This window comes from Orbicella franksi, chromosome 7 (genome assembly GCF_964199315.1).
Source record: "Orbicella franksi chromosome 7, jaOrbFran1.1, whole genome shotgun sequence".
NCBI classification, from domain to species: domain Eukaryota; kingdom Metazoa; phylum Cnidaria; class Anthozoa; order Scleractinia; family Merulinidae; genus Orbicella; species Orbicella franksi.
In genome coordinates, this window is record NC_138151.1 from 9810787 (window position 1) to 9838316 (window position 27530).

The following is a 27530-nucleotide window of genomic DNA, read 5'->3' on the forward strand; positions in this document are numbered from 1 at the left end:
TCAAACTTAGGGACATTTCCTCACATTTATCATGGAATATTTTGGTGTTAATTGTTTGGTCATGTGACTTCACGTTTCTATGGCAGCCTTAGACCCACCGAAATTTGCTGTTCTGTATGGCCAGGAGCCCATGGGCTCCTGGTATAGCTTACTGAAATAAGAAATTTTTGGAGATTTAACTCCACATTCTTTAACAGTATATTTTCATGTTGTTTTTGGTTGTTTGTTTGTTTCTTACATCAATTTTGGAGTTGTTGTTGTGATATTTTTGAAAAACTTTTGAAATCCAAGATGGTGGATTCTAAGTGGCAGATATTTTGAATTGTAACGTCATTTAGTCCTGGTATGACGTCATGATTGACACGTCATTGTCGCTTAAGTAACTAAGTTTGGATGCTTTACATGTCATGTAAGTTTGATCACGACTAAGTCAATACTTACTTTTGGGGAGAGGGAGGGGTGGACACAAAAAAACCCAACCCCAACCCCAACCTTAACTCTCAGGCTGACGAACGGAATAAAAAACGGGACTAAGATTTTTGCGAAGTTATCATCCACAGATTGCCTCCTTTATAGATGCGTTGCATCGAACGAATCCTTATTTTCCCTCAGAATTGCGCAGAACAAACTTAACCTCTTGATTATCGAAGACATTAGTTTCCCAGGATACGTCCCTTGTCAGAATCCTCTGGTTTGTGATAAGATTACAAGGATGGAAAGGTCTGATATACATCCAGCTATTGTAGTTCAGTTTTTAAACGTGTTTCTCTCTCTGTATATCTAGATCGCTTCAGTCTCGAGAGACGTGAGGCTGTTGCTGCGACGATTGCCTTTCACGAACGTACCAGACATCTCGACAAGGAGAAGCACGATAAAAAGCGACAAAATAAGACCATCATAAGCGACGCCGATCCCGAAGCTATTACCAGAGAACCTGAAAGCAACGAGGATAACGACAAGACAACAGAGGAGGCAGCAGAGAGTGAAACATGCCGCCTTTTGGAGAAGTACAGAGAAATCACGCTTTACCCTGACGGCGCCCCTGAAGAGTTTGCCCAAAAAAGAGTCGAGAAATTGTTTGAGAATTGGTCCAAAGAGGACGACTGGCATTACCTTAAAGTGTATGAAGAATTTGCTGGAATGTATCCCAGAGTCACGTGCGGGAAGCCATGGGTTCCATGGGTGTCTGATTCCTTGCTCAAGACCAAGAATGTGTTAAAAAAAGATGTCTCCCCACCTGATTAAGTGTTTAAATTTCACTAGACATTGAAACAACACCATTACATCACGGCAATTTTTAATCCCGTGCACTTTGTATAAGTAATCATACGGTTTCGAGTTCAATTTGGAATTAATTTGCACGACTGAGTTTTTCAAAAAGCTGAAATTGCACGAGCCGCTTCGTACAATTCGTACCCACAATTCGTAGCGCCCAAAAACGTACACAGAGGTACTAAAATCTTCTAACATGCACAATGTCGTTAGTACAGAGGCAAATAATGCAAAAACATGGCTTTCCTTGTGCCTGATGGGCTGCGATGGGTTTGCCAAGTATTTTGTAAAATGTACAGCTGCCATCTCTTTTTCTTTTGGAGGATTGTAATTAGTTTACAGTGATTTTCACCAGACGCAACAATGCAATTTGAAAAAGTTCGCCGATTCTTTTTCAAATTGACATCGCCACCTTGTGTGCGTACAAACCGTTTTAACATATCTTTTGTATTATAACTTAAGTGCACATTTCTACCAACTTTTAACGAACCTAAGATCATTATATTCTATTTAGGTTTCCATCACTGTAAACGTGTACATTATATAGGTTTTGACTTGAAAAGTCATTAAAGGATTTATTATATGGCTTTCGGGGAAATTTTTCTTGCGGGACACGGCGGGTAATCCCGAGCGGGCAAGATAGCTCCATCTGTCCCGCTTGGGTAGCCAATCACAGCGCAGGATTTGATTCCTCTTGCCTGCTCACGGAGCTAGCCATATCATGAATAATGTAGTGTAAATGTCAAAATCAAACTTTTTCCGTCAGTGCTTTTACCATTTTGTACAGTTCCCATCGGTTGGTATTGAGCCTGTGTAGGGTAAGACTAAAGTTTTCTACATTTATGTAACGTATGTATCAATACATATTTAGGATGACCCAATAAAAAGTTTTAACACAGTAGATTGGTTTCAAACTCGTCGTCTCGTCTCGAGGGTGGCAACTGTTACATATTGAGAACATTCATTAACAACAACAACAACAACTTTATTATGACTCGCATATTTACAATTTTACAGAAATATATACACATTAAGTTAAAAAAAGCTTGGCAATAGTAACAGCGCGAACCCGCAGATAGCCTGGGCTAATCTAGGCGGGCAACATCTATGTTTATATGGGCACAACAAGACGTCAGTGTCATAAGACGAGCTGCTCACTACGGTTGGCATGAAATTCTTACATTGTAGGCGCTTAAATCAGGCGCTAATACTACTTTTTAAATGCTTAAGTGGTCTGGGACTTACTTATCTTACAAACCTTTATAAATATAGGCATACACCCTACGGTCTAAGAGGAGAGAGGTCGACTTTGGAATTACCTAATTTGAATCCTAGATTTAAAAGGAACTCTTTCTCTTATTTATTAACTAAGTTATGGAACAGTTTGCCCTCTTAGGTAAGTCTTGTAAGTAATGTAAATGACTTCATAAGTAAATTGCAAGATTACAGCTTTTTAGAATGTGTCTTACAGCTTCTCTGTTACGTTTTTAGCTATCTTATAGTTATTAATTTACCTTTTTTTTTTCTTTTTTGTGGGGCTTATACCTATTAATAACTACTTAATAACCGAGAGTGAGGTCGTTACGGGAAAATCTCAAACTGAGGTCTTGCCGTATTGACCGAGCGACAGCGAGGTCAATACGGTAGGCCGAGATTTGAGATTTTCCCGTAACGACCGAACGGTCGAGGTTATTAAGTTGTTTATTATATGGCTCACGAATTGAAGAAAAAAAAATTATTCGAGCGGAAGTCGTCAATTTACATCCGGCGATGCGCGCGTTTACCGATTCATTCATCGTCTCAAACCCAGGGCAAAACCACACAGTCAGTGAACTTCACTACTGTAATTCTTTACGGGAAAAATGATTGTCACAGCCCTCAAAAAGGTATTTTAGTATCGTGGAGCCACAACTTGATGAGGGAGTTTTTCCAACTTTTGTGGCGAAACGTCAACGCATATAGAAAAGACAGAAAGTGCTTCAAAATGGTCCAAACCAACGGTCTTTCGGTGAAAGAAAATACTAATGCTTCAGAATGCACTGCTCAGAATAACTCGATCTTCGCATTCGTTTTCGACAACATATCTTGGCCTTCTTCATTCTGGGACTTATGAATGAACTTTTCGAGCCTTGTGAGCGTCTAAAACTTCCTGCAGGTATCAGAAATACTGCTACCGACAGAAACCGTCCGATTGTTTACATCTGATGATCCTAGAAGCTGATTTTCACTCTCTTGTGTTGAAGCGAGGGAATCTATTTGATGAGAACTGAAACGGAGTTCAATATTTCGGTAATTATTGTGACTAAGATGATAACTTATAAGTTTCTTCGTGGTTTTCTGCTCAGGATACGTGACACATTTGCCGATGGTGTTTTACACTTAGCGATTTTAGCTTTACTCAACACTCAGCAAACTTTGATTGCTTTTCACTAGCGCTCGCCAAGGTTACCGGTAAGTCAAAAACGACTTCTATATAAATTTTAGTAAGGGAAAATCCCTAAACTTTTAGCTACTCGGAATTAAATTTACCTCTCTTACTGTTTTTAATCGGCTTTCATCGTTTCAATCCGCTTGAATTTTCCGAGCCGGGCTCTTCCTAATTTGCATAATCCGTAATCGGCCCGTGGGCATTACGGGAGAATAATGCCCTACAATTCAGTGACAATTAACCAATCAGAGCGCGCGTTATATCGCCTACAAACACAAGCCATATAATAAGTTGTTTTAAAATAGAATAACATTGTTACCTAGAATAGAATAATAATTACTATAACTTTCATTTATACTGGGTCGTATTTTGAACGAGTTCTTAGCTCCTCGACGAAACGTGTTAAAGTAAATGATTAATTGATTGATTGATTGATTGATTGATTGATGAACACCTATTACAGCCAACCTTCCCGTCGTGCACTGCGCGTATGTCGCATTGATTTTATTGGCTACTATACTTTCTATGGCAAGATATACAATAATTATACAACGCTTGTTAGCGCCTAGAGAAACCATGATTGCCTAGTCTGCGTGCAGACGGTTACAATTTCCGGCTTTATTTCACAAGGAAATACGGTCGAACCTCCACTAGTGGTGTGGAGGCGCGGTGGCCTCATGGTAAGTGCGCTCGTTTCCGGATCGAGCGGTCCGGGTTCGAGCTCTGGCCGGGGACATTGTGTTGTGTACTTGGGCAAGACACTTTACTCTCACTGTGCCTGTCTCCACTCAGGTGTTGAAACGGGTACCGGCGAACTTAATGCTGGGGGTAACCCTGCGATGGACTAGCATCCCATCCAGGGGGGAGTAGAAATACTCCTAGTCGCTTCATGCTACAGAAACCGGGATAAGCTCCAGCCTGGAGGGCCACTTGGCTCGTACGCAGACTTAACCTTTACTCTCCACTAATGGTAACCTCTGACACCTCTCTGCAACGGCCACCCTTTTTTCGTCCCGGCGGACAGTTCATACATTCACTTTTATTTTAACCTTTCTACAACGGCCACCTTTCCTCAACAACAATGCGTCCCAACTGCCAAAATGACCCCTTGACAACGGCCAGTTATTGAATGATTGGCGAACGGGTTAGACAAAACTCCTTTGTGGCAGAGGAATTCATGTGAAAGGAGCTGATCGAGGGTTGCTGGGTGATGATCCATACAGCTCCCAACTTGGGGACACTTGATACTACCGACATGGCAGAGGTCCCAAGTTCCGGCGTTATGCGAGAACTCGCGCGTGACTCATACCCTCCGTGACCGCGGGATACACAACTCCCGTTCCAAAGACAATTAATCGTTAGATTACGATTTAGTAGCCGACGTTTAAATGCATGGCGAGTAGCTGAAGCTGCACCAATTTAGTCCGAAGACATGACTGAATACACAGCAACAGTTTTTTCAAGTGTTTTTATAGTGCAGAAACGCGTAGTACTCTTGTTAATATGAAGAGCTCTTATTAAATGGTGAATAAAACAAAAAACTCTCAAGTGTTTACGGTTCGATATAAAGTTTCGTGGAAAACTCAAATTGTTGACATTTCCGAGAATCACCGGAATAAACGCTAAGTACTCTTGTTAATATGAAGAGCTCTTATTCAATAGTGAATAAAACAAAAAACTGTCAAGTGTTTACGGTTCGATGTAATGTCTCGTGGAAACCTCAAATTGTTGACATTTCCGAGAATCACCGGATATATTCTATGGACGCTTCCTTTGGAAGGGGATCTTCTTCCTGTGGGAGGGGAAGTTCCCCGAAATGTTATATTAAGGTGCACTTTATAAATTCAAATTGTTAGTTCTATTGTACGAAAACATCTCCAGATAATCAGTGCCAGGTTGTGGAAGAATTAAGCTTAGATTACTGGTAACAATCATCGACTCGAGAATATAAAGTATTTTCCCGCTATGAATAACCAGATGAAATGTGGTCAGTTCTTATCTTGTCGGGTCAGCTAGAGTTACATGTCAACTGAAACCTTAGGCTAATCACGGGCTTCGTCTTAACGGGCTCGCGATCAACACATGCGTGTTTTCCAAACGTGATAGGATGGTAATAATTCACCTGCACCTAAAACGCGTTTTTGTTGGATGATATCACTAAAAACCGTCACCAATCAAATGATGGCTATTTTTCCGCTAAACGTCACGTGACATAACTCGTAACCTTCCAGAAGCCCCAATTCTACTGTGTGCTGAATTTGACCTAGCTGCAGTCCTTAAAGTACTTGGGTATTAGGTGAGGACGATGAGATGACTTTTATCAGTGTAGTTACAGTTCTTACATGCGTAGGAATTTAAAAGGAGTCCGCGACTACATTAAGGGTACAACACCTCTTTATTTTCCTGACGAGTTCAGTCAAGAGTCACTTTCGAATGACCAGGCAAGCTGTTCACTCGCGAGGTCATGCTCACATTACACGTAGCTTACATGTATTTTCGCTTAACTTACTAAAGCTTATCGTGGCCAATCCACTGCAATAATGATGACGAAAGAGTTTTAAGTCGTCTGCCAGATAGAAAACTTGACGAGCACTGATACTAGCTGATATTGCGAAGCTTGAGAATTAGCCAAGTTGAGTTTCGATTTCGGACGTGTCACAAAATCCCCGGTATACCGGCAGTTTAGACTGTCTGCGATGTAGACTAGGAAAAACTAGGCCCGAACAGGAATGGTCGAATGGAACGGAATTTTCCGGTTACTCCGATTTTCCGGAATTTTAGGCCAACCTCGCGAGGTACACCCAAAATTTCGGAATGAAATTGCGGAAAATGTCTGTTCCATTCGCTTCCCGACCCGGAATTTCCTGAATATTTGACGGTCGAATGCGGAAAAAGCCTCATGATGAACTCCGAAGCAGCCAAAAGTATATCCGGTGATTTTCGGAAATGTAAACAATTTGCGGTTTCTACGACACTTCAGTTACACTTACCCTTAAATTTCCAAGTATTCTTGAGGAAGCTTTCCTCGACCTCTACCGTAATTGGAAACTACATTTTACCGACCCTTTAAGCGTGTGTTGATCACGTGTAGGGTATATACAACAAAATATAAAGACATTGCTACCGACCTTGCTTCGTAAAGAGTTCAACTGGTCTTCAAGCGAACAAGATTGTGCTTGAGGTAAGCCGTAACTTTAGTCTTCAATGCGTGATACTCTCAAGGAATCATATACAAGAATTCAGCAAACCTATTTAATAGGGAGAACTAAAGCGAGGCCATTGAAGAGAGCTTTCTTTCGTTCGCGCGAAAATGTTCCAGTTGATAGATTTTTTTAAAATTTTTTACTGCAGTCAGATGATGATTTACTTGCGTCAGAAATAAATGCAAAAAATTGGGGGTCACCGACTTCGTGTCAGAGGTAAAGCGTGTGGAAAACTGCCCTGATTTTGAAAAATTTGCGCACGTAATTCAGCATGGTCTACAGGTGTTTATATATTTATATTTACAGGGGTTTATAGTTAAAAGGTGAGTCAACGGAGGTAAACGATCTTAGTCATATTTTGTAGAAGTGGGTCTGTTGCGTAAATAATTCCAAATGTTGCCAACGTTTTCACAAAACTTAACCCTTCAAGAGGCAGTTGAAACCGCCGCACAAATAAACGAAGAGCTAAACTGAAATAACGGAATTCGAGGGTGCATTTTGCAAAACATTTAAACTTCTAATCGATAGATTTTCTTTATTTTTTCGCTAAACGTAGAAAATCGGTAGAGAAAACGATCCGTCAAAAGAAAAATATGGGTCACCAAACGTCCAAGATCGCTAAATCCAGGCAAAGCTATAGCAATGGCCATCTGCGCTATCATTGTTTATTGTATTACTTAGCACGTACGCGCATCGATGCATGACGTGGCGTGTGAATTTGCGTGCGCAGTAAGGACGCGCAGAAACGATTCGCGCGAACGTCCTTAAACGACGCTAGCTGTCTTAGAGCTCAAAAGTCGCGTAAAAATTAAGACTTTTGAGACATGCAGCTGTTTCGTTAAACATTGTCGGAATAAACGGTAAAAGTGTACGCAAAAAGCCCGAAAGTTAGTATGAGTAGAAGTAGATGGCTGATGTAGGCGCTGAATACTTAATCAGATACACCCTTTATTTTTGTACGATTTATTTAAAAACATATAATTGCGGTGTATTTACAAATTTTCAACACAAAAAATTACATTCTTTTCAAACTTTCAGCCTCGGGTTTATACAATTCTTAGCAATATTCTTAAAATTTCGCAAATTTCAGCCTCGATATTCTTATAAAACATATTCTTACAAAATATAAAAAGAGTGTATAACAACATGTCAAACTGCACCACAGTTCGTACGTGTTCTTTTTCTTTCAACTTGTGAGAACAAAGTTCTTTTAGCCATAGAAGAAGTTTCAAGTAAAAGTCATATATACAATGTGTTTTGTTATAAACAACAAACGTAGTGGTCTAACCAACGGCTTAAACACTGGTATCTCTCAATCCGTGTGTTAATACACATATGTGTTCGAAATCTATAGCCACAAGGAGCTAGATATTTCTCAGTAAAAGAAATAATGTTTCGTTTCCGAAGTGATTAGTGTGCAGGCAGATTTTGGGAGACCTGGCTTTTAGAAAATGCTGTAAGAGAAGAATTATTCATTATTACCTTAATTAACCTTTGTTTTGCAATTTAATAACTTGATTAAATCCTAAGCCTGGGATAATGCATTTCCAGCTTTCTGATCGGTACACATATGTTCCAATTTTCCTCCTCTGGTGTGTTGAATTCGGTCGAAAAATGCTATCTCGCTTCGCTCAGCTCTAAAGGGATGTATAAGTCGACTTGCGGCAAGTCTAGCAAAGGGTGGTAAAAGAGAAAGCGGGTTGGTGGGTGGGGTGAAGATCACGTTTCACGGAAAATAAAAATAAAAAGAGGTCTTTTCACAATTCTCGGAAACTAAATTACACATTTCACATATCTCGAAGAAAAGAGAAATTTTTCACTCGAACCTGCAGTGTAAAATAAATCAGATTTTGAAAGTTTAAGACAATAGTACAGTCTTGCTTTGGATCTTCGCTACTTCTCCGCTTCTTTTTTTTTCCACAAGAGTCAAAATGAAAACCGTGACTTTCTACTGATGACTTATGCAGAAGGATCCAACCGATTGCCTCATGATTATGCAATGTTTATTTGACGGTTGTAGAAAATAATAGCGAACAGGTTCACGACGAATTGAACGTTTATTTTTTCATTTTATATACAGAAAATCATTTTGAAAAATCACGGCTCACGGGTACTAAGAAACCACAATTCACGAAAAAAAAAATTAAAAAAATTAAAAAAATAAAAAACTAGCCATTTCACATTTCACCGAATAAAAATAAGGCAGCGCTATTCACGAATCATAAAGTACCCTAAACCGCCCTCATACCTGAGCTTTCGGACTAGATAGGAAAAGTGCAGCGACAGTACACTAGAATATGAAGTGCACTGAATAACAGTTAAACTGCGGGAAGTGTATTGAAATACCTATTTCCCTCTTCCATTTCCTTTTTGATTCAGCCAAGGAACAAATCACGTCAAAATGTCTACAAGTGATGTCAAGAAGGAAGGATTTTGGACTCGCACTTTGAATTACGGCAGGACAGTGCTACCGAACACACTGAAAAGTGGAGTTCTGGGCATAATATCCAACAACAAAGTCACTTTAGCACACCTCGTCGTTGCTATGACAATGGTGGGGCTGGAGCTATTCCTTAACGCCGAGGTCTTCAACTGTCCGCTGAAGAATCACGTTTGCTATGGCTTGATGTTTCTTACGGGTCCACCCTGTATCATTTTCGTCGTCAATCTGCTCATCGTTGGTCGCATTTGGACACTGTCCAACAGATGTTGTGTAAAAGAGTACAGGAGGAAAGGCGAATGCTTCTTTTACGTTTTCCCTAATGTGGTGAAAGCGCTGGTTGGCGGGCTGGTGTGGCTGATGGTAGCATTCATTGACACGAGGTACTTTGTGTGTGCCGTGGTCGGACAGGATATCAACAAAAGGAATCTCACTGATAGCGAAGAGATCAAATCACTGCAACATCAAATTGACCATGCCAAAGGCTTATCACATGTGTTCGCTTGGGTTGTTTTCTTGGTCATGGTGGTATTTGGCGCTACAGTGGTAATTGTAAAAAGATGTTACAGGAAAGCCCATGTACTTGCAGCAGGTAATCACTGTACCAGCTCAGTGATTCAAGTGAAATATTTCATGGTATACCACGAGGAAGCATTTTATAACTATTTTATACCATGCCATAGAAAATACAGCGTCAACACAATCAATGTGACATACGCGCGAAGCATGATAGGAAGGTTGGATGTAATATCGTCGAATATACAACGGTTTCCCCGTGTTCGGATTGGCTGTATTTTTCTATGACATGGTATAAAAGTGAATATATGAAAGATATGAACTGCGGAGAAAGATATGAAGACATGATTTGGTAATTTCACAGCTGCTTGAAGTTGTGTGTATAAATGCGATGATCAGTCATGTCTTCATATCTTTCCCCGAACTTCAAATGTATGATCTTTCATGTCAGTTTATACCAGTAGTCACGAAAGGGCACTTTGACAACAACGTGTCTCCCCCAACAGCTCAACAAAGGGACCTTGGAATCCCCACCATTTCTGAGTTGCTCTGTGCCTCTGTGTCAAAACGAGTCTTCACGCCGAACTATTGAAATGTGTTCCGCCTACATGTTCATTTTTATGCAAATCAAACTCATTTTCATTTTTTTGAAATAAGACTCGTTTTGAAACAGAGGCACAAGGAAATGTCTCTACAAGTATCACGTATAGCTCACTTTACCCACAAGTCGGTGTATGGTCGTCAATTCATTTTCATTTTCTTTTTCTTTTTCACACTATTCATCTCCTGAGATAATTAAACTTTTGGATTTCTCTCATATATTGTAGATGGTTTTATCCTTGCGCAACGCGAAGCCATCGTTGCGTTAATGACCTTCAACGAGATCACAAATGGTTTGCGAGATGAATTAAAGAAAAGTGGTGTTGAAAGTGGAGATAAAACAGATACCAATGAAAACAAAACGCCTGATGCAGTTGTCCTTGAAAATGATGTATCCAAAGCCGAAAAGGATGATGACCCAAAGACGATGAAAGCCAATGAAAATGGAATCCAGTGGCTGCCAGGAAACCCGAAAATCCGGATTTATCCCGAGGGTATTCCCGAGACGCGTGGTCGACAGCATGTGAAAGAAATGTTCGAGTGCCATGAAAACGAAAATGACTGGGATTATCAAGATGCACTCAAGAAATTTAGGGAAATGTATCCCAGAGCTGCAACAGGAGACCCCAGGGATCCCTGGAGAAAGAAAGATGTCAAACCATGCTCGAGCACAAAATGTGACATAAAAGCAACAAGTAACAAGTAATAACAAATTAGTCAGTGAATATTTGAGCCCCGTTCGACAAACTAGATCTCAGACTCTCTCTCTCTCCTTTGCCCTCCTTTTCGTCGACAAGAAAGGCAAAGGAGGCAGAGCTCGGAGTTGGCTGTTCGGAAATTTTAAATGATGATCTTTACTTGATATATATAACGTCATAGTTCCATGTTATGGATATAAAAGGAAATATGTTTTGGACATAAAGCAAAACCAAAAAAGAGGGCTCCCTAGGAGTTACGAACTGCTGCACTGAAGCATTGTCAATAATCTTTTTCTTTGTTTTTGTTCGTTTTGTTTTTGGCCTTGACAGTGCAAAAAAACTCACAAAGGCTGTTTACCTCTGACTGAAAAACTAACCAATAGAAAGGTTTTCGATTACGTAATTCATGCTTAGTGCACGGGCGTGAAACAAAAGATTCATCAACACGGTTGTGGACCTCAGTTCCAACATAAATTTGTTAAACAATTAAAAATGCAAACCAAAATGTATTAAGAGGAAACTTGTTTCTGGTACAGGATAATATAACCGTGGGATATCCGGCAGCTAGGGTTTTAAAAAAAGGTTACTTGATTTTCTATCTTGGTAGAGATCAAATTATACTTTCTCTTTATATTATGTTATTATGCTATGTTATGTTAGTAGTACCTTTATAGAAGGAAAACTTGATTTTATTCGTATTTCATTGAGCACCATCATTTCCGGGATTTTCCAGCTGCATTTACCTTTACATTGGTTGATTTTCTTACGGGCATTACATAAAATCGAGGTCTAATTTTCAAAAGCGCCCTTCCTGGAAATAGTGATCATTTGGATTCCATAACTTATCAGAATTTTGTTACCTAATTCAGTTTCTGGCTAAATCTTGTTCATTTTGTCGACGTTTTTGGACATTGAAGTACTGGTTGTTTGATTAAAATTCATATCTCGTTCACACTTCGCACAAAAGTGGAAAGAAATGCGTAAAATTAATGAACTGACAGTTTGACACGCAGTGACTGATGAATCATGTGGTTGTCCCCATAAAAGAAACGCGAGGAGTGAACTCCTCGCAGTTGTTAGAATCAGTCAAAATTAATAGTAGAAAAACTTTGTGACTATTGTAACTGAAAAGATGAGTGGCAATAAAAAGTGAGTAACAAATTGATGAGAGTGTGGAGTTGCCAGCTAACTCCCCCGAAGGTTGCCTCAACATTTCTAGCCATGTTTGTTTTCTCCTTTTAGGGGCTTAGCTCTCTTTGAGCCAGTAAGCTCGGACTTACAATCTTTTCTCGGTATATTTATTTTTTTTCTTGGAATATTTCTCTTTTTATTTCATAGAACTAGTTTTCTGGATGACTTTGTTTTTGTGCTCGTGTTCCCAACTTTCTTTTCGAGTTTCTCTCCCACGTTTAGTTCTTATTTAGATTGCGTTGTTAAATGCAACGTTTGCATCAGTGGTGTCGGGTGTTGTTAAAAGTTTTCAATGTTTTATCTAATATGCGAAGCAATGCTTTCGTACCCATGCGATCTGACCGACAAGAAAGAGTACGAGAACGAGATGTTGCGGTGGAAAACAAAGTGGCTGCGTTCAACTGGAGAATGACCTGCAACTCTGCCTGACACTCTCGACTGCATAAATAGAAATCGAGACGTTAACACCATCCTCCCGATCGCTGTGTTAACTGCAACTCCTGAGCGCAGTTTTGGCCTGATGCATAGAGTCAAGACTTATCTGCGGGCAACCATGAGAACAGAGTGACGCTCGGTCCTTGCTCTAATGCACTCGCACAAGGACATAGCCATTGACGGGGAGGCCGTGGCTGGTGAGAATTGCGGCAAGAAGAATAGGATGCTAAACTTTGGATTCCCATAACATTTAGCTCGGCATCCAGTCCAGTAGTACTGGGTTGCACAGTACAATCCATTTGTTCAAATCAGATCTCGTTTAGTTGCTAAGAATTCATGACGTGAGGATATTTTATAATATAGTGCTTTATCTTATATAGAAGCCACCTTGAGCTGTAATTTTTGTAATAAAGCATGAATTGAACAAATCATAGGCCTACTCGACTTCTCCCCACCTTCCCCGGCCGCACCACACTTACGAGGTATGGAACAGGCTTACAAGCCAGTAATGGCTAGCTACTATACGCCCCTGCCTTTGATGTTTGTCAGGCTTAACTGACCATTTCCCTCTGTAAACTAAGACTGGATAATTAAGAAATTCGTTTCCAAATATTTTCAACTTGAGCTGTTTTCTTAGTATTTTGTTGTGCGTTCTTAGCATTTTTTGTACTCGCAGGCAAGATTGATATATTTGTCTGTGCATAAAGCATGTAAAGGGGGAGGACCTCTGGATGATTTTGATTGTTTTTGTTTTTTGTTTTTTTCTTTTAAATTAAACTGCATATATTACATTACAATTACAGAATACTTACATTAAAAAGCTTACAATTTACAACAGAGTACTAAAATCGTCTTATAATTGGCTACAGTACTAGTTTATCACTTGACTGATTGCTTGATTGATTGATTAGCCAATTCACAAGTCAGTAAGGAGAGTGACTTCAGCTGAAATGTTATCACGCGCGAAATCTAAAAAAAATATTTTTCTTTTTCGCCAACTCCTCCTCTTCCCACTCCTTCTGCTCTCAATTCAGCTTGAGGATTTTAAGTCGTCAAGACCATGATTTTTACGTCTCTATTACCAAATTTGATTACGGAAACTGAAATCTCGATGACATTCCAGACTCCGGATGATGCCTTTATCAGCTGGGTTGACGGAGCAGTGGCGACTATAGGCGAAAGCCGGAGGAGAGCGTACATTCCAAACAAGTCGTTGGCTAACTCGAAGCCTAAGATAAAGGCGGCGTGTTGGCATGTGCGAACTTCGTCCTCAGTGGTAAAAACAGCCCACATCACAGCTGGATAACTCTTTGGGGCATTGATAAACATGAATTAATCAAATTATAAAATGCAACAGTTTTTAAAATAATACTGCTTCAAAGTAGCTTCTTTTTATTAATGATATGATTACATGATAAATCAGTTTTGTACAAATCCATCAAAATTCTAACATGTCCGAGTGACAGCAACACTATCTTTTCTTGGTCTTCTTGCTGCCTGCTGCTGCTCCAAAGAAACTTGATATTGACTTCATTCCTTTTTTGTCCACCTTAGATAATGACTTCTGTGCTGCAGTCAACTTTGTATTAATCTGTAATAAAACAAAAAATACCAAAAAAATGGAATGAAAAGATATGACCAGAGTCAGGATATTCCTTTACGAAATGCTATTCATCAAAGAACTGAGGCCTAGCTTTGACACTCAGAGTGACTTCATCAGTGCCAAACTCTTCGTTTAGCTTGTAGCATATTTTCATGTTACCTTTCTTTTTAATGAACTACTGTTTTTCTTTTATTTATAGAATATTCATACGGTTTTTTTTTTACTTGAAAATGACGTCCGAGAACGTAGAAACGTCGTGTATTTCTTAACCGTTTAAAATTTCTTAAACGTTTTTAAGAAAAGTTTTTTTTCGCAATCTTTTAGAGTTAAATGTTTTAAAAAGTCGCTTCTTTTTAATGAGAAGAGTATAAATTAAAATTAACGATAAATACGAACGTTTAAACCGCTCTGAGGTCATTTGCAAGTTAACAAATAACTTAACTTCAAAATGACCTTAGAGAGGTCCAAAGTCTCCAGAATTCGTTTGCTCTTATCATTAATTTTTCTCATCAAATGCCTATCGAAGAAACTTCTTATAGGAGTAGAATATAGAGTGAGCAATTTCAGGTGAAATCCATTTTCCAAGAACACGCAACTATTCCAGCTTATTCGATGTTTTTGTATCACTTCACCAGGACTCAGTTTCTCATTAAGACACTTGCCAAAAGACCAGATATTATGATTTTTTTCCTTTTTTCTTTCATTTTTTGGCTGTGAGAGCCTGTGTGCCAAAGTTCCAGATTGGATGGCGAGTGCAAGGAATACTGTCAGAAAAGACTTAATTTTATGATACTTTTTCATAGTAAATGTAACACAAGACAAGTACATTCATGTAAATTTAACTGATTTATATCAGGGTGACCATTTCAGGGGCAATGGCACCCAGTATACATTGTATCAACAGAGGCCCTGATAAAATTAACATACAGAATTAAATCTATACAATAAATAATTACAACTAATTAAAAAGCACTAAAAAGCTACGTCAAGAACTGAAACAATATAGACATGTACAATGGAATATGGATGAAAATAATACAAAAGCATCAAGAACGATAGCATCCTGAAACCATCTCTACACATTTTGCGTAATGAAATTGCTTGTGTGATGTACCTTGTCAGTTTCTGTTTTAGAATTCAGCTTGCTGAATTCCTTGGAATAATCTTCTGTCGCCTCAGGAATCTCATCAGCAACCTTAGCTCTCTAAGAAACAGAAAATGAAAAGAGAAAAAATTCAATACAATATATGAACATATGAGAAGATAGTAATCATAGAATAACCCAGGCATCACAAAAGGTTATTCTTTTGGCTATTCAGGCAATCTCCTACTCATGACAAGCTAGTTTTATGGTATACATGTACTGTATTCTTTCTTCTTTCTTCTTCTTCTTAACCTTTATTTACCCTTGGCAGTGTTTATAGCACAAAGGATAGCACTTGGGGCTGAGCAAACAACTGACAGAAACAAATAATTCAAATTGAACATAACATTGTTAAGAATCCCAAATGGCCAGAGGCAAACCAGTTGGCCATTTACAAGTGTGGCGGAGGATTTGAACTCAGGGCTGCCGTGAAACAAATTCAGTTAGCGATCAGAGCGGGACTCAAACCAAGGACTGCCAAACTGTGAATCCGACACGCTGATCACTCGGCCACGCTGCCTCCTGAGTGTTGTTCAGTTAAATTCTATGTAGTGATTCAATTCAGTGCTAGTGTTAAGGTAAGGTGCATATTGGGGAAAGCACTTGATATTGACAGGGAACTCATTTCTTTTTGTTTTCCTGCATAAACATTTGAACGTGTTAACAGCAATTTCATGAACAACAACCAATACTGCAAAGTTAAAAGACTGTAACAAGAGGGGTTCTCATAGTCACAATACTCAGAGGTTTCATTGATGTTTTCAGCAGGAGGACAAATGGTTTTCAAAGGCAGGCAAAATCTTTTGAACTGAACTCTGTTTATAAGAAGAAAAGCTTTCCTCTAGATGGTCAAACCAGGCAGACAAAATCATCCTCACAGCCAGTCAAATTGCCTCGTGCCCAGCCCTAATGAAACCCCTGAATATTACTCTGTTGTTAAGTTCAATGTCACATTCAGATGAGAAGGCAGACTACATAATTCACTTGTCTATTCATATCTATTAAAAAATTCTCGATCATGATTGGTTATCCGCGTGTGTATTTGTCACGTAATTGACAGGCGATCACTTGGATGTCCAATTACAGGTATCCAATTAGAAAACGTTGCGATTGGATACCTGTAATTGGATAACCACGTGATTTACACATCAATCATGTGCACTTTAATGGTTTCCTTCTAATGTTCCCTACAATTTTTAGGACTTATGGAAAGCGCTGCCTACTGACTTTTGCGCTCAAAAGAAGTTCTCCAAAGACTGTTCTAATTTCAAAATTTGTTATTCATTTGAATAATTAGTAATCAGACCTCATGTCACACAATTCATGATGGTAATAGGACTGATTGGAGTCCAATTTGGTCTGTAATCATACGAGTGATTAACAAAATTGGACGACCGCGAAGCGGCAGTCCAATTTGTTATTCACAAGTATGATTACAGACTGAACTGGACAACACGATGTACTGTTACCAATTAATGAAAACTATGACAAAATTCCAGAAACGAACAAACCATCGATTGATCGCTGAATGATTAAACGTCGTCATGAATGCTGAAAAACACAGCAGTTTACTCAACAAAGTGCACCGCAACAGCGCGCACAAAATGACGCGTACTGTCCAATTACATGCATGAGGCATACACTGTCCAGTCAATGCTCAAATCGAGCTGCCGATAGCCAATCACGTTCAAGAATTTTGTTATAGGTTTGATTAAGGGAGTAATCGTGCTTGCAATTCCTTGCTCTTCACGCTCGTCCAATTTTCAAATTACTTGTGCGATTACTCCCTGAATTGAACTCCACTTGGTCCAATTACCATGACTGATTAGTCTATTTGATGCCAATGCCTAAAATGCCACTTTCACAATGGGGGCACTTACTGGAATAAAGGGACTTTCTGACAAACGACACTCGAGGTGGGCGGGGGGGGGGGGGCTTATTAGAAAGTGGTAGTATACTTAAAGGGGGTTAAACTCATCAACAATAGATGAGCTTGGGGAAGGTGCCTGGAAAGGTAGTGGAGCCTCGAGCACAAGAGCCGAGCACTTAGGGTAACCATGACAACCCTGTGCACAAGAGCCGAGTTGTAGGGCAACCATGACAACCCTGTGAGCGGCAACCACCAGGCACCATCACACTGCAAAAACAGTGGAACCATGATACTTACCTCATACTTACCAGAGAGGGAGGGAGGGCAGGGAGCTAAATCGCCAAGCACAGTCGAAACGGCACAAATGCACGTGAGAATGAGTTGACCTCAAAAGCCACACTGTAAAACCACACGACCCCCAGCAGACCCCACACCACTGCGCATGTCCAAAACAGGGGTAGGCTGCTGACCAGCATTGTTTCGCGTTTAACTTAGTTTAAATTACATTTAACCACATTACTACTAAATCAAATCATTACAGTACAGACCTGACAGTGCATGTAGGCATTTAGTTTACATACATATATGAATGTCAAGAAACATCATCAGTTATTAATGAAACAATTTTTAGACCAGCAAAGCCTTGGTATACAACACTGCACCAAGATATATTTCTTGCCTTAGTAGGGGGTCCCTCTGGGGATGACAGCTGAGCTTCATCAGTGATACTAAAAAAAGAAAAAGAAAAGAGAATGCCAACAGAAATGACCGAGTTGATCAAAACTGAATTTATCCTTCTGTTATTATAAAGTACTCTTGTGACTGATAATCATTGATTTGAGGGACATACTGTAGTGGCCTAACACGGTTCCTGTGTCAGACTATTTTTGGGAGCATTGTATTCCCCTAGGGTGAGTCACTCCACATGTAATCTACATGATAACTCACAGAACCTGTTTCTACCCAGGACTGTGGGTACTAACAAATTGTCAGTGTAACCCAACAAAAAAACACGGGGGAAGAAATTAACGGAAGCGTTATAGCATTCCCTCTAAGTAAGTAACGAATGATATAACTCTGACAATTGCTTCATGCCATGGAATTCAGAGTTGAGAACCAGCCTGATCTGATCAGCTATTAAGGCTCACTTCTACAGACTTTGTTCTTATTTGATATGATTGCCCTAGATTTCTTTCAATGTTGGTTCAGTAACAACACAACATCACCCACATGTACTTGTATTCATAAATGTAAATTTAAAATCATCTTTGACATCACAGCTTGTTTGGTTCACAGTGTATTAATGTACATGCACAATGTATAAACTAAGGAGAAAACTAAACATTACTACTGTACTCTTGGGAGAGAAGTGGTGAGACTTTAAAGTGGTACTATGACGAAAATCCCATCTTTCCTATCTAAGCCATTTTAAAACATAAACAAGTAGTCTGTACGAGAAGAAAAATGCTGTTTACTATTTTCAAATATCTCTTTTCGTTCCAGAGATATTCAAGTTTTTAAAATATGCAAATTAGCCAAGTGATGACGCCATACACTCAACCAAATTTTCATCAAATATAATGAAGAAAGATATCTCAGCCAATTTGTATCAGAAATGTTTGATTCTTTGCAGGAAGATTCTACTAAATGTGCTCCACAATATGAGCTAGACAGTTTTGTTACCATGGCAACATACTGGGTTCCAGACCTCCCCAATATAAATGGCTTTTCTGGCCACCTTTGGTATTCCATTTTGATATTTGCTTATGGTGCCTCAGGGACCGTTCATTTTTTATGAGGGAGGGGGGGCTGGTGGGATTTGGGAAGCACCATTTAAAAATCGCATGACCCCCCCTCAGCTTACCAATTTTTTCATGTGGCCCCCCCTTTATAGCGGTCATTTTTTGGGATGACCCCCCCCCCAAAAAAAAAAATTGAACAAACAATATTTAGGTTTCAACTTTTTTAATATTTCTCTATTATCCCCCTACTTCACGTTTTGTGCTCACTGTGAAGACAATATTTACAATCCCTATACTACAGAGAGCTGTTGTTTGAAAAACAAATCAAAAGAAAGAGAAGTCAATTTCGGATCTCCTAGTTATGGCTGGCCCTGAGCGTGTGGCATTTGGCCTCTCATTGGCATCTCCCTCATCTGAATTGATGAATGCCCACAGCTTTAATGTAAAACAGATCAAATGTCTAGAAGCTAAGTTGATGAAGGTCACGCAGGACATGGAAGCACTAGAAAATAAGAGCAATTATAACAGCATATTCAAGGGCATACTCAAACAGCACATCAACAAAAGGAGAAGGAAAAAAGAAAACCGCAGAAAGTCAAATGAAAGAAAGAGGAAGCGGACTGAAAACAACGTCCAACGAGTTTATGGAATCTGTGTTGGAAACCTGCTAGGAAATGATCTTCCACAATGCCTTGTGTACCCTCTTAGAACAGCCGTCCCGGAAGAGTGTATTAAAGTTGAGGATGTTGCCACGTCGTTATTTAGAAGAGATGGGCCATACATCGCACAAGTCTTGGAAGGGAATTATTTCACCAATGCTGCAAGAAGCAGAATAACCACCAACCTTGAGCAGGAAGTCAGAGATTATGTTTACACCTTCATGTACCCTGAAGAGTACACTCTGACGGAAAGCATTGCTGCTTCTTGCAGCATCGGTGAAAGAGACTCCCATAGCAGCACAAGCGGCGACGAAGAACTCGACGACAGCGAAGATGAAGATGAGTGCCAGTGAAAGTTGCATTCGAAAATAACAGTGTTAAATACTTCTTTTCAGTAGCTACAAATGCTTTTTGTCGCCAAAGGTTTTTTTAAAGCAGAAGGACAGTTTGTAATAAATTTGTATCCTGCCTTCTATGTTTATTCTATAGCAATTTTTTTGATATTCAAACATTGTGCTATTTTAAAGTTTTACTAAAATATTTCACGTGACCCCCCCTTTTTCCCTTATTTTTTTGGGATGACCCCCCCTCGAAAGCCATTTTTTTCGCATGGCCCCCCCCAAATCCCACCAGCCCCCCCTACCTGATAAAAAATGAACGGTCCCTCATATGCATGATCCAGCAAGCATATGAATATGTTAGGTCAAGTTCACGGCCTTTTTAAGTACATGTATGTTTTGAGCTGAAAATCACTAAAATATTGAAATCAAGTGGGTGGGGACTGGAAAAGAGTGAGTTGCCATGGGAACAGAAATTTTTACTGCCGTAGGTATGCTATCTGTAGAACTATTAGCCTACCAAGTTTCAGTGGTCTGCGCTGGAAATTGACCAAGATAGCTCTATTCATGTACTTGATGTAATATTGGGTTGAGTATATGACGTCATCAGTTATCTCATTTGCATTTTTCAAAGTTAAATATCTCTGGAATGAATGCAGATATTTGCAAACGGTAAACGGCGTTTCTATTTTTTTGGGCCATTCTATGTGATACACCAAAAAAATCAAGGGGTAAAAATTTGATCATAGTACCACTTTAAGAAACTGATCTCTAGAAACAGCTGAGTAAATAAAACAGATAATACTTAGCTAAATACAATCACCAGTTGAGGCCAGTATTTGGATGAATACAACTGAACTGGGTTTAAGGATTTTTTTAATACCTGGAGTGTCCAGTTATGGTACTGCATACTTCTACTATATAAAATATATTCACTGCCAAGGTTTGTATTTTTACCTTAAAGATTCCTTGACACTTTCACTCCATTGTGACGATAGGTAATCAGACACCAAACCAAAGGCATATCTCACATAGTCCGCTGAAAATGATAACAGCGGCAACAAATGAAACAAACTGCACAGTTAAAACTGACTGACTGTTTGCCTGACTGCCTGACTGACTGCCTGACTTACTGACTGACTGACTGACTGACTGAGCTCTATAGACAAACAGATAGAGAAACACTTCACTTCACAGCGACTAATATTGGGTCCAGTTCACACTTGTCTAGAACTTGAACTTTTTTAGACCACTCAGGTTGAGCTGAGCTTTGACGGGTACATCAATCACACACTATCTTACAAATGAGTTCTGCTATCAGAAATTACTCTCTTCCACCCATCACAAAATTGTTTCATAATAGAGACTTGAAAATGTGTCTCCATCATTTTCTCTCAAGTCTGACATGAAAGGAACCTGACTTAAGTTTGACTTAAGGTTCTATTGTGAACCCACCCATTGTCAATGCCTTCAATAAAATGCAGCAGCCCCAGAGCTCTGGCAGGCATCCTATTGTGAATCTATGCCAGATATAAGGGCAGCGGTAAACAAAAATTAGCACTTTGGAGGAAGTTGTTATGGGCCACCCTTGATTCATTAATTGCTCACTGACAGGTGTTGATCTCCCAATTATACATACATACATACATTACTGTACTTTATTTACCCTCGGATTTCAGAGTAGCTTATGCACCTAATATCTCTGAGCATTTAACCATCAGATGAGAGATAGACCTCCACACCAGGAACTATGTCCCCTACTCCTTTCGATCAATTCATCTCAATTAGATGACAGCAGACTTCAATTCTTATTCATTAAAAAGCACTGCATTGTTACATTAGGGAAAATCTTTATTGTCACTTAAGGCTCAATCAGTTTATTCCACAAAAACCAACCTCTAGTTGCCTCTGTGTGTCGTTTACTGCGCACAAAGGTGGCACTCTGGGAACCTTTAGACACATGGACGCCACTTGAAGATACACTATCAGCAGTCTGCTCAACCTAATGATGAGACAGCCCAGAATAGTATACACTAAATTATTACACAATTATTGAATTTGGTGTTTGATGGAAAATGTTTCAATAATTTATTTTCCAAAGAAAGAGCAATGGCAGTTTCGCATCATTTTTTTTACAAACTTCATGACATGAAACTTTCAAATCCACTTCCACTTTCAAATTGAGGTATAGAGCATATTTCAATTATGCCAAAAGATAAGTTTCCTTACACCACACAGAATTCTTTGGCAACAGTACTGTGTAGTTCCAGAAAATATCCATACTTCCCCCACAGAAGAGATTTTTTCTAAGACCCCCCCCCCCCCTCTGGAAATTCCAATAAAGCTTCACACATTTCTTTAAATTTTTTGGTCTTAAGGAGCCCTCCCCCCCCCCCCCACCCCCCAGGAAACCAATCCCTTCTGTGGTGGGAGTATGGATATTTTCTGGACCTGCACATTTTGCATTTCAGTTCAATAAACAGCTTTGGTATTGACCATATGTATACTATAATTGCTTCAGAGTTGCCTTGCCCTTCATAAAAAGAAAAAAGGAAAAAAAAACACTCAAAGAGATAACAATAGAACAAAAGAATGTCTCCATAAAATTGATCACTCACGGATCCTCAAAATGAGAAATTACACCATTTCTACAGGTGCCTTGTTCTAGTAAAAGAGGTTACTAAAAGAGGCTCTATCTGCTCAATTTAAGTTGGGCATTTCAATACCTTTGCTTTTAACCAAGCTATAACCTTGTCATTATTAAGTCTGTACACTTGAAGGTCATCGTCAACCTTCACATCGCAGATGTTGAGAGTCTCCTCAGATGTTAGACAACCAGTCAGCCTACTGATGGATGGGTGCCCCTCGTCCAGCAATAATTGTTCCAAAGTTCTAAACTAAATTGCAAAGGTGCATTGGTAAGTATTTGGATTTGCCTTTTATTCACTAGAGGATGGCTATCAAACAGATCACCATATATACATGTACAGTGTACAAGTAGATATGGGTTATTGACCTAGTGCAAGGTCAAGATGGCTGCATATTGGCTGAGATCTCTTTACTTTGCTTGTGTTTGGACCAAGGTGCTGTCGAGGTCCATTATTAAGCGGAAAAAGAAGAAGAAAAACTGTTCCTGAAGGCAACATCCAGCCATCTTGACCAAACAAGCTTGTTACCTAAACAAAGGATAAACTACCGGTAATTAATAGGTAACTCTGAGCAGGACCTGTGATGGACTAGCATCACATGAAGGGGCAGGGGTGGGTGGAAGGGGTGAATTAGAAATACTTCATTGTGGTCACTTCATTGTATATGTATCTGAACCAGAGATAAACACCAGCTTCATAGACTGCTAGTTATTAAGAGCTTTAAAGCAGACCATAAAGTACTGTACTAAAACTAGTCAAATGTACATATAAACATACATGTACGTACAATCAAAAGGAAGCTTAGGTACCTTTTGAGAAAACTTCGTGAGATACGGTAAGATGAGGAACAATGGGTCCACAGGTGTTATGACGTAGAGACCTCCATCTAACAACGAAAAGAAACTTTTCCAGTAAAACACAAGCTTTGAACATAAAACGTAAATTCATACAATCATGTACCCATACATGTATGCTAGCTGATGACAAATTACCTAGTCCTAGAGATTCAAATATACATTGTATTGTTTAATTAATTTGCAGAGTTGTACAATATTGTTAAAGCCAGGCCAGTGACCTGACCTGAAAACTGGCAGCTGTATTTTAAAAAAATTGTCACAGGCATAGATACTGTTGTCATAGGTCTGCCTAATTCAGACACCCTAGAAGAGGTGGCAAGTAAATAAATGTGGTAGACCTTGCCATCTTGAACAGTTTTGCACCCAAACTCAGAATCTTGAGATCCGGAGACACAGTCGAGGGTTTCAATAACTTTCAAGAATTTGCCCAACCCTTAAGTGTTTAGATGATGCTATGTAAACACAGAAAAAGTACTCTTACTATTGCTTTTCTAAAATATTTCTCAACAATACATGTGAACCTTAAACCTCACAACCGTGTTTACAAGTACTCTTATCTAGAAACACACAGTGCACTTCACATTCAGTACCTTTTTGAACAGAATCCTCCACAAACCATGATCTAGTTTCCTCCCTAAATTGCAAAACTTCAAAGATCTTCTCTCCATTGTGGGATAGCAAAAATTGATGTTCCTTACCTGAAAGTGACCAATCACAGACAAGTATTGTTGTGAACTGCAGAAATAGTCCCTCATTAAAATAACAACTAAAAGCATTTATTTATTTACTTATTTATTTATTTATTTATTTACTATGCGACAACCAAGTGACTAGATCTGATGGAAATGGTTCCTTAGCTCCATATATATGGTGTTAACATCTATAATAAATGAATGCATAGGGATAAATACTATAATATCATATTAATATTCATCCTTACTTACTCATGTTATTTTTTGCTTCAATGCTACATTACAAAATCGTTTTTCCCTACTTTAATTAGTTAGTTAACTAATTAGTTTGTTTTAAACATGTTGCTTTATAAATTGTTTTTTTTTTCAACAGAACCTACAGCACATTTTGGATGACCACTTTTCAAACCCTGTCTTAAACATGAAGCAATTAAAGTGTGTGTAATTGACATACGAATGGCATAGGTATCCAATTAAAAAGATTTGTGATAGGATACCTGTAAATGGACACCCAGGTGATTGCGTGCTGATTATGTAACAATCACGATCAAGAATTGTGTTGTAGATATGATTAATAACGGTAATAGGACTAAGTGGAGTCCAACATTTCGGTCTCTAATCATATAAATGATTAACAAAATCGGATGGCTGTGAAGCGGGAGTCAGATTTGTTAGATAACAAGTCTGATTACAGACAGAATTGGACGACACGGTGTCTTGTTACCAATTAATCATAACCATTACAATTTCCCAAAAAAGAAAGTTTCAGTTGAAAAATTGCTTTCATTAGTCAGTTTTAAATGTTGCAATTAAATTGTGGAGAATTGCTTGAAACATGGCTTTAAGTTTCTTTGAAAACAGCCACTGGAGATAAACCTCCTCAATTTTACAAAGTCTCTCATTTGGATAGGTTGCTATAGTGGTTGTAATCAACATTGTGATTGGTGGATTTCAAGGAAAGGACTTAAAACAATTGGTTCGTGTAACTGTCTGATTACCTGTGTCTTATCACAGCCAACGGTCCGATTACAACTTTACAGATTAATTAGTGCAAAATAGAGCAGCTTATGCACCAATCACGTTTGAGGAAATTGTAATTGTTATGATTATTTAAGCTCAATGTGTACAGTACCTGTTCTTGGATGTGGAATCTTGATGAACACAGGTTCTGCTTCACCACACTCTGGGGCACAAACAGCACTTTCTGTACGTTTGGTAAAAATAAGAAGAATAAACTGAGATTTAAGCTTAAGTACAGTGATCTGATTAGTAAAAATCGTAAGCTTATGAACTCTTATCTCCATAAAATGTCAAGAAAACGTTCTATACTCTGGAAAGTCGATTCGATCGATCAGAAGCTACATGTAAAGTTAAGCTTCAATCGATCGCTACTTCCATACGACCTCTATTGTTTTTTTTCTAGAATACATGTAAACCACGTACCTGGAGCAACAAGTATCCATTGGGTCACTTCTTTGTGCGTTTTCTTGTCAATCTGCGTATTTCGTGGCATAGTTTTGCGCTTTTCGTTGTGTTATGAGTCCGATCCCGGAGTCGTTTGAACGCGCGAAAATTTCTGTCGATGCACTTAACCGCTGCTGCACTGTTGGCTCATTCAGGCCCAGGCCGCCCAATAACCCTACCGTCCGGAGTCTGTCAGTACCCAGCTGAACAGTAATGAAGCGGTGATGGTCCAACTTCGTGACCTTTAGTAAAAGTTATCAGGGAATGTTTTGCTATCTTACTTGTTATAGTACCTCATTTAGCCTCATGGTTAGTACGCTCATTTCCGGATCGAGCGGTCCGGGTTCGAGCCCTCTGGCAGGGGACATTGCGTTCTGTTCCTGGGCAAGACACTTTACTCTCACAGTGCCTCCCTCCACCCAGGTGTATAAATAGGTACCAGTGAATTAAATGCTAGGGGTAACCCTGCGATGGACTAGCATCCCATCCAGGGGGAGAAGAAATACTCCAAATCTCTTCATGCAACAGAAACCAGGATAACCTCCGACCTGATTGGCCGCTTGGCTCGTATGCAGAGTTAACCTACCTTTTACTACATGTACGCATTATTTCCCGTTTATGACGCAACAGTGTATCCAATCTGGAAAGAGTGCATTATCCAAACCTGAAGCTAGCTCTGTAAGTTATTTTGTTTTTTATCTATTTATCGACCAAGAGTGAGGTCTTTAAGGGAAATTCTCAAACCGAGAGGTTACCGTTAGCGAGGTCAATACACCAAGGCCGAGGTTTGAGATTTTCCCGTAAAGACCTAACATTCGAAGTTTATAATTTGTTTATTATATGGCTTTTTGCCTTGGTTTTGCAGTCCAGTGATCAGCGATATTACGGGAGAATAATTTCCTCGAATTAGCCAATCAGAGCGCGCGTTAAATCGGTGACAAACACAAGCCAAATAAGATGGGATGTTAATTCTTAAAGGGGGTAATAATCGTTTGACACTTTGAGCACACCACCTACCACCCCTTCAAAGTAAGAATAATAGTAATAATAATAATAATGATAAAATAATAAATAAATAAATAAATGACGTCAGAAAGGGGTCGTTAAGAGCGCATATTGAGGGGGACTAGGTGCGCTATGAGAACGCTAGTGGAGCCGACATGTTGCTTACACGAAGCTCAAGCTAAATGGTCTAGTAAATCGCGCCCCGTACCTTTTTGTTTTCTTGGGTGAAGAGAAACATCTTATCTTTCTCTTGTTTGGGATTTTGCGGCTTGGAAACACGTGAGCCAAAGAGAGCGCACACTAGCTTGTTTGGTAGTTAAGAGCCAGTGTCCATAACTATGGACCAAACAACGGCACAAGTCGAAAAATCGATTTTGCTCATTTTTTGCCCATAGATTGGCCCTAGATAGTAAACAAACGGACCATAGTTAGTTTCCGCTAATGCAGCCTTTTGGGGGAGAAATTTGCGAAAAACGATTTTTTTCCGATTGGGCTCAAAATCTACTTCCGGTTTTGCTGAATTTTCCGAATATTTGATTGCTTCGCGCTCCGCAGAACAGCTACTTGAGAATCTTTCAATGGTTTTTACATTCAGCTCAGGTCTTCATGGTATGACTGAGCGAAAAATAAAATAAATCGAGGTTTCGTTTGAGCCCGAAATGAGATCGAACAGAAACGCAAAATATTATGATGTGTTGCAAACGAATTATAGCACTAAAATATCG

At 39.3% G+C, this 27530-nt stretch overlaps 2 protein-coding genes across 3 annotated transcripts; one reads left to right on the forward strand and one right to left on the reverse strand.

Moving 5' to 3' along the window:
• The first annotated feature begins 5681 nt into the window (after positions 1–5681).
• LOC145491776 (uncharacterized) lies at positions 5682–13469 on the forward strand. 2 transcript variants are annotated; one of them, XM_081471037.1, is made up of 3 exons: positions 5682–6881; positions 9283–9935; positions 10687–13469. In XM_081471037.1, the coding sequence occupies exons 2-3, from the start codon at positions 9305–9307 to the stop codon at positions 11163–11165; spliced, it is 1110 nt and encodes a 369-aa protein (XP_081327163.1). In that variant the 5' UTR covers positions 5682–6881; positions 9283–9304; the 3' UTR covers positions 11166–13469. The 2 variants fall into 2 exon arrangements, with proteins under 2 accessions (XP_081327163.1, XP_081327161.1); XM_081471035.1 differs by having other exon boundaries at positions 5682–5996; positions 10687–13468.
• Positions 13470–13498: 29 nt separating this feature from the next.
• Positions 13499–26817, reverse strand: LOC145491777 (ribonuclease H2 subunit B-like). Its single transcript, XM_081471038.1, has 10 exons — positions 25780–26817; positions 25469–25540; positions 24235–24342; positions 23597–23673; positions 22866–23036; positions 22036–22141; positions 21097–21178; positions 18080–18128; positions 15501–15590; positions 13499–14374 (listed from the first exon to the last, which is right to left on the reverse strand). The coding sequence occupies exons 1-10, from the start codon at positions 25847–25849 to the stop codon at positions 14255–14257; spliced, it is 945 nt and encodes a 314-aa protein (XP_081327164.1). The 5' UTR covers positions 25850–26817; the 3' UTR covers positions 13499–14254.
• Between the last annotated feature and the right edge of the window lie 713 nt (positions 26818–27530).